This window comes from Varanus komodoensis, unplaced genomic scaffold (genome assembly GCF_004798865.1).
Source record: "Varanus komodoensis strain SLA01 unplaced genomic scaffold, ASM479886v1 scaffold45, whole genome shotgun sequence".
NCBI lineage: Eukaryota > Metazoa > Chordata > Lepidosauria > Squamata > Varanidae > Varanus > Varanus komodoensis.
The window spans coordinates 434,737-448,191 of NW_025336011.1; the positions used below are offsets into that span (position 1 = coordinate 434,737).

At 46.0% G+C, this 13,455-nt stretch overlaps 1 protein-coding gene across 5 annotated transcripts in view; it reads left to right on the top strand.

Moving 5' to 3' along the window:
* KAT2A (lysine acetyltransferase 2A) overlaps positions 1-13,455 on the top strand; it is a 35,107-nt gene that overhangs the window by 19,089 nt on the left and 2,563 nt on the right. The window contains exons 9-18 of one of the 5 annotated variants that reach the window (XR_006416139.1): positions 173-309; positions 1,775-1,983; positions 2,861-2,987; positions 4,210-4,320; positions 4,854-4,997; positions 6,783-6,897; positions 8,494-8,530; positions 8,972-9,035; positions 9,412-9,496; positions 10,062-12,953. Coding sequence is in view for 3 of the 5 variants with exons in the window: in XM_044444780.1 (XP_044300715.1) it covers positions 173-309; positions 1,775-1,983; positions 2,861-2,987; positions 4,210-4,320; positions 4,854-4,997; positions 6,783-6,897; positions 8,494-8,530; positions 8,972-9,035; positions 9,412-9,496; positions 10,062-10,255 (1,223 nt within the window). In the remaining 2 variants the exon portion in view is untranslated. The other 4 variants (XM_044444780.1, XM_044444781.1, XR_006416140.1 and 1 more) reach the window with 4 other exon arrangements.

Here is a 13,455-nt window from a genome sequence, read left to right on the forward strand (position 1 = left end):
TCCCTGAATCTAAAGCAGAACGCCATCTGCTGTGCAACAGCAAAATCCTGAATTAGGTGAAATGCTTCCTATATGCTAAGAAGCAATGATTTCTGGGAGTCAGGTCACTTGCTTTCACCTAGTTTTGGTCCCACACAGTTAAGCGGCCTTCAGCCTGATTCTTCACACACAGGTGAGAAGAGGAAGCTTCCGGAGAGTTTGACTCTTGAGGATGCCAAAAGGATCCGTGTCTTGGGTGACATCCCGATGGAGCTCGTCAATGAAGTGATGTTGACCATCACAGATCCAGCAGCCATGCTGGGGCCTGAGGTAGGGTAGTCCTACTTGGTGACACTTGGCGTGCCTTAGTTACATCATACTCAGGCTGCTGCAATGTGCTCCAAAGAGCGCATTCCTCAAGGAGTTTCAGTGCCAGCCAGTGCACGTTATCAGGACCGGATGACTCCTGTTCTGATTGGCTGTTGTTTTCCAGGTGCACTTCAAGGTGTTGCTCTTAAAAGACCTAAGCAGTTGAAGACTTGGGTATCAAAGAGACTGCTTGTCTCATCATAAACCTCCCTGAGTTTTAAGAACTGCGGCAGAGAGCCCATATCCACAGAAACTTGTTCGCCAGGAATATAGGAAAGGGCTTTCTCCCGCATTGCTCCCAACTAAGAAAACCTAGTTAAAATTAATCCCCACACTCTCGGTCCTTTAGAAAGAGTGCAAATGCTCATCTTTTAAAATGAGCATTTGAAAGTATGGAGTCATTTTAGGGTGTAATTTTATGCAAGTTTTTTTAACGTCCTGCAAGTCCCCAGCCAGTGATGTCCTTATATTACAGTCTTATTGTTTTGAATTGTTGTTCACTGTCTGGATGGCTTTCTAACCAATAAAACAGTGCAAATAAATGAACATGTGGCTTATCATGATCCTTAGCTATAGTCTGACCACCACAGAACAGAGCAGGTCAATCCGTGCATGGTGACAGTATGTGCTGCCAAATTTACTTGCCTGTGATGCTTGGCTTTGGCCTCAAGGGAGCATGAGAATCCCACCTCCTTCTGTTTGGCCGAGCCTCCAAGGGGGAGTGGGAAGGCCTTTTCCAAAGGACAGGCTGTCTCTGCTGTAGCAGCCTGCTTCCTCTCCTGTCCCTGCTTTATCGTTGACCATGACAATGACTGTCTTTCCAAAATATTTTCTAATCAGGCATCCCTTTTAGAATCCCTCCCTCGTATTCTGCATGATCTTTTCCAGTCCATGTGTCAGAAGACGAATGCATGTCCTTTTTAAACAAGCACAACTATGAATTCCTTACTTTAAAAGCATCTGATTTAAGACTGTTTTAGTTGTTAGCAAATCTAAGGCTGAAAATTAAACTCTTTTTCTGTGTTGGCAAAATTTATAGTGACAGAATTTGAACATGGGATTCTGGGAATTATTTCAAGAAAATTAAAAATGCATGTTGGAAACAAAGTCCAGCTCCTGCCCTACAAAAGTATCTTGCATCTACATGCCACACCAACTCATGCATTTTTAAAACATGATTATTGCCTTTACTTATTACATTTGTATCCTGCCTTTTTCCCTTTCGCGAAGAACTGAAGGTGGCTTACACAGTCCTCTTCCTCTGCCCTGTGAGACTGAGAGTCAGTGGATTGCCCAAAGGTTCTCAGCGAGCTTCATGTCTGAGTGGACCCTAGAACCCAGGTCTCCTGCGTCCCAGTCCAGCTCTCTCACCACAATGCTGTATTACACTGAATAGATTCTCACCCATGTTCTCTTTTGCCTGCAGACCAGCCTCCTCTCAGCAAATGCAGCCCGGGATGAGACAGCCCGACTAGAGGAGCGACGGGGCATTATTGAATTCCATGTCATCGGCAACTCGCTCTCGCAGAAGTCAAACAAGAAGATCCTCATGTGGCTGGTTGGGCTACAGAATGTTTTTTCACACCAGTTGCCTCGGATGCCCAAAGAGTACATCACCCGCCTGGTTTTTGACCCGTAGGTTGCCGAGGGACCCATTCTTGATCATAGTAGGTAGTAGCAGCAGTGCGAGTGCCGGCAGAGTGGTGCTGTATTAGGATCATCCATGTAATACAGAACCTTGGGCAAGTTTTAAATTAGAGCACATTTATTTGGTAAAGGCTTGTGCATAAGGATGGGAAGACTTGTGTCCTGAACAAACGAAGTAAAATCAGCAACGAAATTAGTATGTGAAGTTTTGCCTGATTAAGAGTTATGCCAAGAACATGCAGCCTCTCTTTTTACTCAGGCACTATTTGATACCTTCTGTAACTATATTCACATTTTGTTGCACTTCAGCGTTCTGTGATTGAGCCATCCCCCTCAAACGTGTCCTGAACTTCTTTCTTCTAGCATATTGCACCATATAACCAACCTCCTAGAGCTGTTTTGTCACAACACAGTTATTTTTCAGATTGGCCACAGGTGCTAGTGTGTTTGTGAATGCTGTGCATCCTCACAGCAGTTCCGTTAATGGATAGAGGTGCAATTCTATGCATGTTAAGATGGAAAAAAGTCAGTGTTGCTGTCTGAGGAATGCTGGGAGTTGTAGGACATCTCCCTCTCTAAACATGCATAGGATTGCATCCTTCCCCTTTTTCAGGGAACTCAGTTTTGTGAGAAAGGAAAGGATGTATAACAACAGCAAACACCCTACAGTTCCCAGGATTCCAGGTAGAAGCTATGATCATTAGAAAGTCCATAAAGTTGATTCCTATTCATAGTATAGTTAAGGGCAGGCACTGTATTTATTCCTCTGTTTTATGCAGTCCAGAAACAGGGAAAGATGGGGAAAAGAATATTGTGCTCAAAGTGGCCCTTTGGTTCAAACTCTTCCTTTCCTTTTTCTTGGAAGCAAACACAAGACTTTGGCACTGATCAAGGATGGCCGAGTGATTGGAGGCATCTGCTTCCGGATGTTCCCAACGCAGGGCTTCACAGAGATTGTCTTCTGTGCTGTGACGTCCAATGAGCAAGTCAAGGTAGGGATGTCTGGAGGTATTCATGGCATCTTCTGGGATGGGGTACATGTCAGGAGCAGAGCAGCAAAGAGAACCCAATTCTAAATTAATAGATGGAATTGGGCAGTCAAAATACCAAGCAGGACAAATTGCATTGGTTCCCCAGACTGTTCAAATTCAGGATCCAGGCCTTATTCCCCCACAACCCCGGCACGTTTTCTAGTCCCTCTAGTAAGGCGGGTGGCCTATGCATGGACCTGCTGTGCAGGAGCGTCAGGAATTGGCCAGTCCAGTAGTTGGCTTCTAGGTCCCTGGAGTTTCCTGAAGTCTGCAGGATAATCAAATTCTTTTGCTTCTTTTTTAAGGAGAAACAGTGGCACCAAAGACCTAAAGGAGGTGGTGCTAAGGGCTGCACATTATACTGTCTCCGGGCTATGTCGGGCATGTAAGATGACCCCCAATTTTTGCTGTGCTATTTTCAGTTTCAAGGGTCATCTTATACACTGGTATATACGGTATTTTTGAAAAACAGTGATGAAGACTAGGGTTTTTTTTTACAAGGGACTAAGACTGTAAAGAAAAGCAAAACAAAGAGATGAAATGGAAAAAGCAGTCAAATTATAAAGCAGAAAGGGAAATAGTGGGGAACAGGTCAGGGTAGATCTGTGCATTTGCTCTCAACATCTCAACACCAGCTTGGAAGTAGTCCACCTTGCTTGCTGGAGTTTGCAAAATGAACAAGTTGCTCCTTTGCATGTTACACGAGGAGCATGACAAGTAGAGGAACATGCAGCGGAAGTTCCAATGCCGTACTTACTTACTTTAGTAAGTCCCATTTAACACAGTGGGGTTTTCTTCTGAGTAGACACAGGTAGGATTACACTGTTGCCCATCTGCTTCTCAAAATAGACAAGTCAAAGACAGCTTGCAAGGACACCGTTCCTCAAGCACAATTGCCTGTTAGATCTTGGAGAGGCTTCTTAGTCCTCCAGGCAGCCTTTGAGAGAAGTGTCTCATTTGTGCCTCTTCCACCTCCACGTTAAAACAAAAGCAATTGTTGTTTATCTGATTGACTTATTAATTACCTCAGAATTTCTAGTGAACCTTATTTTAGCTCAGAATTACTTTTATATTAATATAATTTTATTTACACATGATGATAAATTCCACATTTTCCTGCATGAATCTTGAGTTTCTGAACGTTCCCCACAGCATTTTTCCTCTTCCTCTTGTCTCCTTGAAGGGCTATGGGACTCACCTGATGAATCACCTGAAAGAGTACCACATCAAACACAGCATCCTCTACTTCCTGACCTATGCTGATGAATATGCCATTGGTTACTTCAAGAAGCAGGTACCACTACAGTGTCATTAGTGTCAGTAATTGAGAATTGGCTTTGTCTAGATGTTCAGGGAGGCAGACTTAAAATCTGGAAGGGCCTGGCTGCTGTCCTAGAGTTTAGAAGAGGATCATCCTAGGGTTGCATTTGCGTGTCTCACCAAACCATGGTTTATGACCACGTGCAAAGTAGGAACATTCTGACTGACTTTTCCCATGCTCTATGTCAGACAACTTGCATTAATTCATAAACCACATATGCAAGAGACTTTCTAAAATGAGAAAAGGAAAAGGCAACTGGAGGGGTTTTTGTTTGTTTTTTGTGATTTTGGGGGGGGGGTTTGCATGCAACTGTATGAGCTGGAGCCTTGCTTTGGGTTGGCATGCTTCCCCTCCCCACTTTTTAATAAGGACTGTCTGCTTGAATGTGCTTGGATTGAATGGCTTGAAGCCTTGAGGAGAGGGAAGGGCACCATCTCTGTTTTCATTTTTAAGATCTCATTTGTTTGTCCTGGAGGGTGAATGGGCATCTCCTCTCTGACCTCCAGGGTTTCTCTAAAGACATCAAAGTCCCCAAAAGCCGCTACCTTGGCTACATCAAGGACTATGAGGGAGCCACCTTGATGGAGTGTGAGCTGAATCCCCGGATTCCCTACACAGAGCTCTCACATATCATCAAGAAGCAGAAAGAGGTGAGGACTGGGGACAGAAGGTGGGGGACGTGGTGGAGGAGGAGGAGGAGCAAGCATGGACATACGTCTTATTACTCCGTGTTTTACTCTAAAGTGCTGCTGGGCACATTTTGTGCAATGGAAACAATGCTTTTGTTTAATTAGGAATATGAATATTAGCTTTGTATTGTTTTCCATTAGAAACACTTTGAGGAGTGCTCCCTGTTGAGGATGGGGGTGGACTCCACTGGGTTCTTGTGCAGTTGAGAATCATGTATACATTAAACCCAGTGTCACTGGCTTCTGGGTCAGCTAGATTTTGACTGTCTTTTTTGTTAAGAAACTTAGGTTGCAATCCCAGGCACCAAACGTGCCTAGAAGAAAGTACTACACTCCCAGCATACCCAGCTAGCATCTAAACATGCCTAGGATTGAACCTAAAGTAACTCACTCCATCTTGAAGTTACAGGGCAAATAGGAACAAATTTTAAAACTGCATACATAGGCCACATGCAGACCTGATATCTGGTACAGAGGTTCAGCAACCTGACACTATGCCTTTGATATCTCTGGCCCATCCTCTACTCTGGGAATGGCAGCATTAGTTAGTTAGCCTTTCTTGAGTTGGAGGACCCACTAGCAGTCTCCCCTGACTTGGTTCCCTCCAGCTGGGTAGGAGTACAGATGCTTCATCATCCCCAGCCAGCAGGAGGGTCATTGGGTGTTTGGAGGCCAGTACATCTGGAAGATGGATAAAGGGAGGCTGCATATAGGTCTCTTCTCACTTCTGTTCAACAGAAAAACCCTAACACAGAAATATTATCATGGTGTTTCTGGAACTGGAGACCTTTCTGGAAGAAAGACTTTACTTCCTGATGCTGCCAAGACAATCAGCTAGATGTGTTTTGGGGGTATGAGGGGAAGCATCTGAAAGTGAGACTGGAAGCTGAATGAGAGCTTTGTTCCCCCCACTGTATTTGCATTTAAAGCTGCAGCTGTCCCAGGCTCTGAAGAGCACCTCCACCATTTGTGTGTGTGTGTGTGTGTGTGTGTGTGTGTGTGTGTGTGTGTGTGTTTGATCCCTTTAGTGCCTTTACTGGCCTTCCCTGCTCCTGTTCACATTTCTTCCCACCATGAAACTTTTCATTTCCACTTAAGTCTTTACCACTTCAACGTTTGCACAGATGTTGAGATGACTTCATACTCTTCCATGCAAAACTTTCTGTGCACAAAGTAACCTAGAATCCTTCACCCTGAGATGCTAATTTTCTAAGCAAGGATTTATACCACCCCCCACCCCCACACCATGGCATTTAATTGCTGGCACCTCCTGCAGGCTGAAATGGCATAGGTCAGACACAGATTTTCCACCTCGTTGTGTATTTCAGTCCCTAAACCTTCCATGGGTGGTCCTTATGGCCTGCAGTCAGTTATGATGGGAGCTAGAGTATAACAACATCTGGAGGGACACAGATTCCCCTTTCCTGTCCTATGCAGTGAAGTACATCAGATTCAACATCTGCTTTCAGTTCTGCCCTTTCCAGCATTTTCCCATCGCCTTGGCTCCTTGGAGTGCAAAGAAGTCTTGTGAATGACTTCTTTCCACCCCAGCCCTTCAGGGCTCTAATTTTGCAACTGACCTTTGATTAATTGCCTGACTATGCATCCACTTCCTCCCCTTCCCTGCTATCCCCTCTCTCTGCCTGGTTCCGATCCTGCAGGAGTGCTCTGGCGAAGATGACACTCCAAAGTTCTACCAGTTGCTCTCTCTCTCCTCCCTGCCTCTCTCTCTCTTTCTTTCCACAGATCATCAAGAAGTTGATAGAGAGGAAGCAAGCCCAGATCCGCAAAGTCTACCCTGGCCTCACTTGCTTCAAGGAGGGCATTCGGCATATCCCAATTGAAAGCATTCCCGGCATCCGTGAGTTTCTCAGGGTTATGACTGGGCGGCAGTCTTGGGGGCCGCTTGAAGTGCAAAGTTGGCACAGCTTGAAGAGAGTGATCAAGTGACCAGTAGCAGTAGTTTCAGTCATGGGTTGGGAGCAGCTTTCATCGAACCTTGGCTGTGTCGTCTTTCCACCCCTTCACTTCCTTGGGCAACGGGCGGATTGATGAGGGCCTTGGAGCTGTGCCGAGCGCGATGACCTTGGTGGAGATCTGGCCACAGGCTTCTGTGGGGGCCCAGGCCCACTCGGGCTGCTAGGATGGTGCCACATTCACTTCTTCTACAGGAGTTCCTCCCTCTTTCTCCTCCCTTCTGCCTGCAGAGGTGAGGCAAGGAGGCAGTCGGGGGGGGGGGGGGCGGTTTGTCCTTCGTAAAGGCAGCTTAGGGAATGGGGCTCGTGTCCCGATCCCAGAAAGTCTTATTGCATCTGTGGGAAAACTGCACAGGAGGAAAAGGTTTGCCTCCTGCCTCTCCATTGCCACAATTCAGAGCCTCCTTTCCCAGCCCTGACTGCTATGTCAACAAGAACAACAACAGTGGGAGATATTTATTTGTCACATACGGTACCAAAGTGGGGGAACAACTACAGTGGTACCTTGGCTCACGAACTTAATCCATTCCAGGACTCTGGTTGTGACCCAAATGGGTCGTGAGCCAAGTTAAATTTTCCCATAAGGTTCATTAAATAAGGTTAATTTGTTCTGTAGCTATTTTTTTAATCAGGAAAATGTGACGCAAAGTGACAAAGGACAACAAAGATCACGGTCATCTCCCCACCACCACCCTGAGCAGGAGCACAGCCATCTCCCCACACCCCCCAGCACGACCAGGATCACGCCCGTCATCCCTGCATGCACCCGTCATCCCAGCGCACTGCAGTGGGGAGAGGTGGGCAGGAACGCAGGGGAGCTCAGGTGGGGGAGATAGCCAAGATCATGGTTGCGCTCATGCAGGAAAGCCGGGCGTGATTTTGGCCATCTCCCCCCACCCGACCCCCAGCACAATCGTGGCCATCTCCCCCCCAGCACAATCGCAGCCATCTCCCCACGCCAGCCCCCAGCACAATCGCGGCCATCTCCCCCCCCACCCCACCACGATTACAGCCATCTCCCACCCTCAGCATGATCGCAGCCATCTCTCCACTTGGCAGGTGGGGAGATGGCTGCGATCGTGGTCACCACCCAATGCAGAATTTGCGGCCTGATTCAAATTTTTTATGAAATGTTTGTTCACAACCCAATGTGGTTGCTTTATTCTGACAACCTGGTGCCCCCAAAATGTCTTGGGTATCTTCTAGCCAGCCATACTGCCTCTATCACAAAACATAAAATAATCATGCCCAATTTGGGCCCTCCAGATGTAAATAAACTCTCATCATCCCCAGTCAACCTGGGATCTTCTAATATATCTGGAATTGGGCCTGCATAGGCAGGTGCGACTTCCTGAGGGTTCCTCTTCTCCACCTGCTTTTCATTTTTACAAATTAGCACCAGCACTGTGGGAACTGCCTTTTTCTCATGGATAGTCCTTTGGTTTCTTCGGAAATAATTCATGACCCTTCCTCTTTTCCAGGAGAAACAGGATGGAAGCCCATGGGAAAGGAAAAAGGGTAAGCTGGAAAACGGGTAAGCATTTGACTTACTTATTTCCCTCTCTGCAGTCCTTCCTCTCCAGCTTCAGCAAGATCCTTACATACTTTGCAAAATGATTGTGAGACCCTAACCCTAACCCATTCCAGATCAACCTTAAAGGACCACCTGTTCATTAAAACATTCTAGTTCTGGTGCACTGTAGGAATGGTAACGTCTCTTAAATTTCTCCTTTGAACTTTTCCCAAAATACCATCTCCTTTGTCACAGTCCAGCTGGTTTTGATATCTTAATAGGCTGTCCTGTAGATTTAGGAGGGCAATTGGCAATAAATCTGCCCCCACTTTAAACATTGTTCTTGAGATTCAATTGGACATTTACGGAAATGCAGACAAGGAGCAGCAAGGTGGGCAAACCCTCTCACAGCAATTGACAAGGTGGACTTTGATTTTCTTTTCCAGGAAGGAGCTCAAGGATCCAGACCAGTTGTACACCACCTTGAAAAATCTCCTTGCACAAATCAAGGTGATGACTTGATGCACACACACGCATAAAGCATGCATGGCAACAGTGATACTGGATAAATTGGAGAACTTTTCCAAAGTGGATGTAAAGCAAGTAACTGCTGTGGGGGCGTTGTCTCCAAACAGTGTCAAACAATAAATTTATTATGGCCAACAATGATACACAATGTGTTATGCAGGTTTTTGAGTTACACAGAACTCTTCTTTAGTTGGATATTTAATATCTTTCTCCTTTGAATGTTTTGTTTGGTATAACTCAAAACCCCTGTCGAAACCCCTATCAATCTTACTTGGTCCTAATAAATTTGTGTTGTTATTCTCTCTAGAGAGTTGTTGTGACTTGACTACCTAATGTGCTCTCTTTTGCCACCTGCCAGACCCACCCCAGTGCCTGGCCATTCATGGAACCAGTGAAGAAATCTGAAGCTCCTGACTACTACGAGATCATCCGTTTCCCTATTGGTAAGTAGCTGGATCACTTGTTTCCCCATTGGTAGGTAGGTAGCTGGATCTAACTTTGCTTGGAGGACTGATCAATTTTTCTAAATTAAAGGGCTGGTACAGTGGGACTCAGTGTTACAAATGCCTGAATTCATGGAGATGAGTTTCCTTTAGGATCACAGTCCTTCCCAAAAACAAGGGAATGTGGTTTGCAGTATCATAGCCAGAGCATCCATCCAATTCCTGTGAGTAACAACTTGCCTTCTGGGGGCAAAGAGGGGCTTTCTAGCTCTCTTGAGTGCAGGGTCGAGTTTAGAAATGCAAAGGTGGTGTCATCTTTGAACTTCAGTCTGCATTCATGTGAACCAAAGCCAACAGCCCCACGTGGTCCCAAAAGAGAATAATTTTTAGTTTCGATTCTTGTCTCCCCCGTCACCCCTGCCGTGCTCTTACTTACGCCATTTCCCCTTCCTGCTTGCAAGGAACAAAGTGTATAATAAACCATGAAGCCCATACTTCCTTTTGCAAAACTCTGTCCAAGTGGCCTTGTCTCTTCCACCTCTTCATCTTCCTCCTCCTCCTGCAGACCTCAAGACAATGACAGAGCGACTGAAGAACCGCTACTATGTCACCAAGAAGCTGTTCATCGCTGACTTGCAGCGCATTATCACCAACTGTCGTGAATACAACCCCCCGGAGAGTGACTACTGCAAGTGTGCCAACACCCTGGAGAAATTCTTCTACTTCAAGCTCAAAGAAGGGGGGCTCATCGACAAATAGGAGTGGCCACTGACCACATGGGAATTTTTGCCTCCATCTCTTCCATCTTGTTCGAAACTCTTCTGGCTTCTGAGCGGCTGGACATTTCTCCTGTCTGCCTTTTGCTGAGTCTCACGCACAAACCGATGTTGTTGGCTGGATATAAGAGGTTTCCTGTGCATGGTTGGATGTGGGGTGAGAGGGGGAATACACGCACAGGTGATCATCTCTGAACGCTACTCTCCGTTCAACAGCCTGGGAGTTTTTCTCAGCCCTGTTAAATTCTGAGCCTTATCACTCTGTCCATTGGGCCTTCCTTTCCAGAAGAGAGCAGCTGGGAGGAATCTGAATGATGGCTTTCTCCCCTTTTGCTAAAAAGGGTTCTTCATCATCACATGAGCATCTGAAATCTAATGAGGGACCTGATGCAGCTTCTCTCCCCACCCCGGTTTCCCTTTTGTGTCTGTGGGTTTTCTGTACTTCCATGCTTCCTGGAGAGAGAAACTCCAGAAAGCTTCATCTGCTTATATGCCATTCTTGCTTTCAGGTTCAGCCATTTCTTCTTGACATGTGAATGTAGAAAAGGAGCAGTCCTGGGGAAGAAGAGGATGAAGATTGTAGGGAATTAAACAGACTAAAGCAATAGGGAGCTTTTCGCCCCATCTGAGGGCCTTTGTGGTGACCATACCAGAAGCCCCTTCTTCTGTTTGGCCAGTTTACACATTCCACCTGCATGTGCTTTCCTTTCCCTCAAAGGATAGGGGACTTTAAACCTTGGGGTTTCAGTCACATAGGGCAGAGGCAAGAGTCCCTTTTCCTCCCCTTTTTAAAACTATGTCCTACTCAGTAAAAGCTGCCCTCATTAATTCCACCAAAACCCCCATGGCGGATCGAAACACTATTCTCTACGAAAGGGTGGCTGTTGATTGTGTATTCTCTGCTGAAGAACGGTCGCGATACATTGAGGGCTGCTTCCACACAGATGAGCACAGCTGTGCCTCTCTTCCTGCCTTGGACATCCCTAGCTGGCTGTTCTTTCTTCCCACCTCAGTTTAGAAACCATTCTGAATCATGGTTTCTCTCAGCACTTACTGGACCTCACAACTCTTTGGTCAGCTGCAGCTGATGGCTTTCTACTCTCCGACCTCGGGAACCCTCCCCTTCTACCAGGACTAGGTAGGCCTCTCCGTCCAGCTTTGGTGCTGCCTCTGACCATGTCAGTGGTGCTCATGATTGTATTTCTCTCTCTCTCCCCCTTATCCATCTGACAGGCACTTTGCTGCATGTACATCTGTGAGTATCAGATGTGTTGGTTATTTCTCATGCCCAATTTAGGGGGATTAGGAGATATTTTACGTTTTCAAATGGGGTGGCCAGTTGTGCCACTAGCCAGATGCTTTAGAACAACCATTCTGTGTGATAGATTAGGGTAATGTTGACAGCTACTCACAGCCTGGTTGCTTGCCTTAAATTCCTGTAAATTTGGGGGTGGTTAATGCAAGTGCCGCCATGTCGTGACACAGAACTATAGCCGCCCCTTGCTTTCCCATTGAAAATCAAGAGTCCCAATAATAACGTGAAGTGTCCTAGATTTAGCCTTCTCCGCTGTGGTGCCCTTGATGTTTTGGACTACAATTCCTGGCATTTGTGCCCTTTGACCTTGCTGACTGGTGCTGATGGGAGCTGATGTCCAAAACATCTGGGTTGGAAAATAATGCCCTAGAACATTAATGAAGTTAATTGGTATTCTACATTAAATGGGGCTTATGGGTTGCCTACTTCTTTTCCTTCTGATACTGCCTGAAATCAGTTGGGCAATGGGAGAAAGTGACAGGGAGGGGAGAACATCTTGCTGTTAGGCATCACTCCTTCCCTCTCTTGATTTGATGAATCCCTTCAGAAAATGTGGAGGGGAGAAACAGAAAAAGTGCGCTGATGAGGTGGGAAGTCAAGAGGCACCCACGGACTGGATTCACACAACATGATGAGCCAGATTATGAACTGAGCATGGGTTGTGTTGTGTGCACCCAGCCATGCTAATTCACCATGGTTTGTGAACCACAAACGGCACACAACGATAGTCCATGGGTGCTTGTTGGGTTGTGAATGGTGGATTGTTCACGGTTCACACAAAAACTTGCAGTTCAGCACTTAGGCAGCCTGTACTCTGGGTTGTTGTGTTTTGTGAATTAGACCACTCACTTGCCAGTCGCTTCGCTCCCTCTTTGTGGATAGTCAGTCCAGGTGGACTTTGCTGGATCTAAGTACTTGTTCTAGAGGTCCTACTTTGGTTCCAGGGACTTGATGTAAGGTGTGGCTTCATATTGCTTTCCAACCAGATGCAAACATCAATCAGCACTGAGCATTTTGCCTCAACCACAGAGTCTAAAGAAGTGGCTTTAGAAGTTCCAGTGTGTCCCATTCTCTTCAACCTTATGCAGACTCATCCTCTCCTCCCCTTTCCTCTTATTATAGAAGAGTTATTTGCCCTTTGTGACTCTGAGGAACCTTATAATAGGGAGTGGAGAGAGGGAGGAATGCATTTAAGTGGTGATCTATCTGCCTTCTCTTAAGTGACTGTTGCCTTATGCCCACCACATTTGTGTGCTTAACCTGTACAATTGTGGGGCCTAGCTCTGGTGTTCTGGGCCTTTCAATAATGTTGCCATTCCATTTTTTAATAAATACAAGGAACAAAATAATTAAAAATATGTTCAAAGTGGATGAGGTCTCCTGGTTTCTTTTCGATGGACTATTTTTATTATCATCAGTACCCTGCCTTTTTCCTCTTGTGAGGAATCCTCTCCTGCTCCATTTTATCATGACGACAACAACCCTGTGAGATAGATTAGGCTGAGAGTGAGCAACTAGCCCAAATTCACCCAGTGAGAGCCATGGTGGAGTGGGGACTAGAACCCAGATCCCCAAAGTCTCCAGTCCCACACTCTAATTACCACACTCCTGGCTATTGATTAATATTTTTGTGATAAGCACTGACCCCTGCTAGAATTCCCTATTCTCTCAGTTGTATTCCTCAAAGCTGCTGGTTGGGGGCGGGGCAATAAAGGTTCCTATATACAGGAAACTGTATTTCCTGTTTACGCGCTTTATTTTGGGCTGTCTTGGGCTTGAATGAACAACCAAGACACATTAGCTTTGTGAAAGACCTGTTCCTAGTGGAGAGGAAGACAGCTAGATCTTGTTAAGGGTCAGCCCAGGTT